Source organism: Elephantulus edwardii, unplaced genomic scaffold (genome assembly GCF_000299155.1).
Source record: "Elephantulus edwardii isolate Elephantulus edwardi_28Jun2011 unplaced genomic scaffold, EleEdw1.0 scaffold00039, whole genome shotgun sequence".
Taxonomy (NCBI): domain Eukaryota; kingdom Metazoa; phylum Chordata; class Mammalia; order Macroscelidea; family Macroscelididae; genus Elephantulus; species Elephantulus edwardii.
Window position 1 is genome coordinate 13,654,704 of NW_006399789.1, and position 2,361 is coordinate 13,657,064.

A 2,361-nucleotide genomic window follows, 5' to 3' on the forward strand; every position below is an offset into this window, starting at 1 on the left:
GAATATAGATGATAGAAGAAAAATTGAAGCCTTTGAGTTGTGTTGGAGAGGAATATTGAGTATCCCTTGGACTGCTAAAAGCAGCAGCAGATATGTCTTGGAGAAAGTGTAGCCAGAGTACCTCTTGAAAGTAAAGTTTGTGAAGCTGCTTCTCTCATACTTGGATCATGTTGCTAGCAGAATCTGTTTCAAGGAGTGGCACATCATACTTGGAAATGTAGAGGGTCAAAAAAGAGAAGAGGATCATCAACAAGATGGATAGACACAGGGCTACAGCCACGGGCTCAAGTGATCAGAGCGGATGAGAATAACACAGGATAAGACAAGGTTCAGGTCTATTGTTCATAGGGTCGCTGTGAATTATACTCAACCTAATGGCACCTAACAACAACTGCAACAACAACTGATTACCATTCGTCTCTCTGGAGACATGTGTTGAGTTGAACCCTGGCTCTCAATGCTCTGTTAATTTTGACCATAGGCTTCTCAATCTGTATCTGCTTCCTCAGTAAACAAGTTAATTGTTGATGAGTCTCCTCTTAACACTCTCCCACTCACAATAAGTTTGATTGCCTTCCGAAACCATGGGTAAAAGAAAGCATATATCAAGGGGTTCATGGCTGAGTTATAGTAAACACACCACACTAAAATCTCATAAACATAGGCAGGTGTTATAAAATTCATATATGCATCAATCACTGCATCAATAATGTATGGGAGCCAAGAGACAAGAAATGCAGCCATGGCGATTCCCAACGTCTTAGCAGCCTTTCTCTCTCGTTTTGCAACCCTTTCCTTGTAACTCTCTGAGGAAGACTGACCTTGACCGGCTGTACTTTCTATCTTCCTAGCCTGATGTTTTGCTACCAAAAATATCTTGCCATATATAAATACCATGGCAACAGTGGGTATAAAGAATAGAAGGAAACAGAGCATAACCCAGTATTGGTTCAGTGGCGCCTGACAACCTCCGATGCAGGTAAGAGCCACCACTAATTCCTCAATGCCTTCCTCATTGGCCCCAGTGTAGAAGATGGAAAAGCTATACGTTACAGAAAAGAACCAGGACAGAAGAATACATATTCCTGAAACTGGTACTGTAAACTTGGTTGGATAGGTTAGAGGATCAGTAACTGCAATATACCTGTCAATTGAGATACAACATAAATGAAATAAAGACGCAAAGCAAAAGGAGGTATCGAAGCAAGTGTGAAATTTACAGTAAATCTCCCCAAAGTACCAGCAGCTCTCCACAGACCTCACCGTGCTGAAGGGCATCACAGTCACTCCCACCAAAAAGTCAGCGCAGGCCAGGGACGCAATCAGAAAGTTGGTAGGTGTGTGCAGTTGCTTGAAGTGAAGGATAGCAATAATGACCAGTAAGTTTCCAAACACGGCCAACACAGCTCCGAGGCCTAGCACTGCATACAGAACTGTCCGAGGTCCGAGTGAGTACGGGGTTTTAATGCAGGATCCGTTCACATTCTCATAGCAGAACTCCACTGCTTCCGTCTGGGAAAAATTGGTGACCATTTCTCTCTGAATTAACTTGCAATTCTGCGGTGTTTTATTTCAACAAGCTGAGATACAAAAGAGATGACAATTTCAAAGTCTTCTAAAGAGGAAAAATATCCTAGTTAAAAGGACGTTTTTATCAACTATTTTTATGAAATTGGAGTATTTGCTAGAATTACCTGTACTGTTCCAATTAAAATGTTTTCAAAATCATTGTCAAATTTTTAGTTTAAAGTTTAAAGACATTAAAGATATTTGTTTCAGAAATTCACTAACATTATAGTGAAATATGTAGGTAAGTAAATGGCTAAAAGTACATTTTGTCCAATGACTAATACAGAATATAATTTAGTGATCATTAAAAATAAGTATTTCTATAATTTTAATTTTTGTAGTACCTTACCTGTTGGAAATCTCATCTGTAGCTACCAGAGTTGAGAAATAATTGGGCTTCCAAAGACTGAGTTTTATTTACTTAGCTATCTCCCCTGAGTAGTTGTTTGACAGTAGTGACAAACTGTTTCGCTTGTTCAAGAAGAAAGAAATAAATTACATCCACTTCAAATTATAACATCAAAATCCCTACAGTATAGAGTGTGAAGTCTGAGAGAAAGTTTGCTCATAATAGTTTGCTAAATTTATTCTGGTAATGCCTTTCTTCTGTAGCTTATAAATCAAGATTATGTGTTGTATTTGTTTTGTGTCTTCTCCCTTAATCAGTCAAATGAAGACAGCTTGAAATAATTTAAAGACATATTCTTATCAAATTTATCTTAATGTGTTTGTGTAAGAGGAGTTTTCCAATTGATATCTAGTTTTTTATGTCTAAAATGAATGCAGTCAATT

General features: G+C 38.1%; 1 protein-coding gene across 1 annotated transcript; it reads right to left on the reverse strand.

Annotated features, from left to right (window-relative positions):
* Nucleotides 1-486: 486 nt before the first annotated feature.
* On the reverse strand, nucleotides 487-1,533 carry TAAR9 (trace amine associated receptor 9). The gene has a single exon (XM_006884986.1). It carries the CDS (start codon nucleotides 1,531-1,533, stop codon nucleotides 487-489), a length of 1,047 nt encoding a protein of 348 aa, XP_006885048.1.
* Nucleotides 1,534-2,361: the final 828 nt, after the last annotated feature.

Bases quoted from the DNA above. Each gene is read 5' to 3' on its own strand.
- TAAR9 (XM_006884986.1), bottom strand. From the start codon at position 1,533: ATGGTCACCAATTTTTCCCAGACGGAAGCAGTGGAGTTCTGCTATGAG.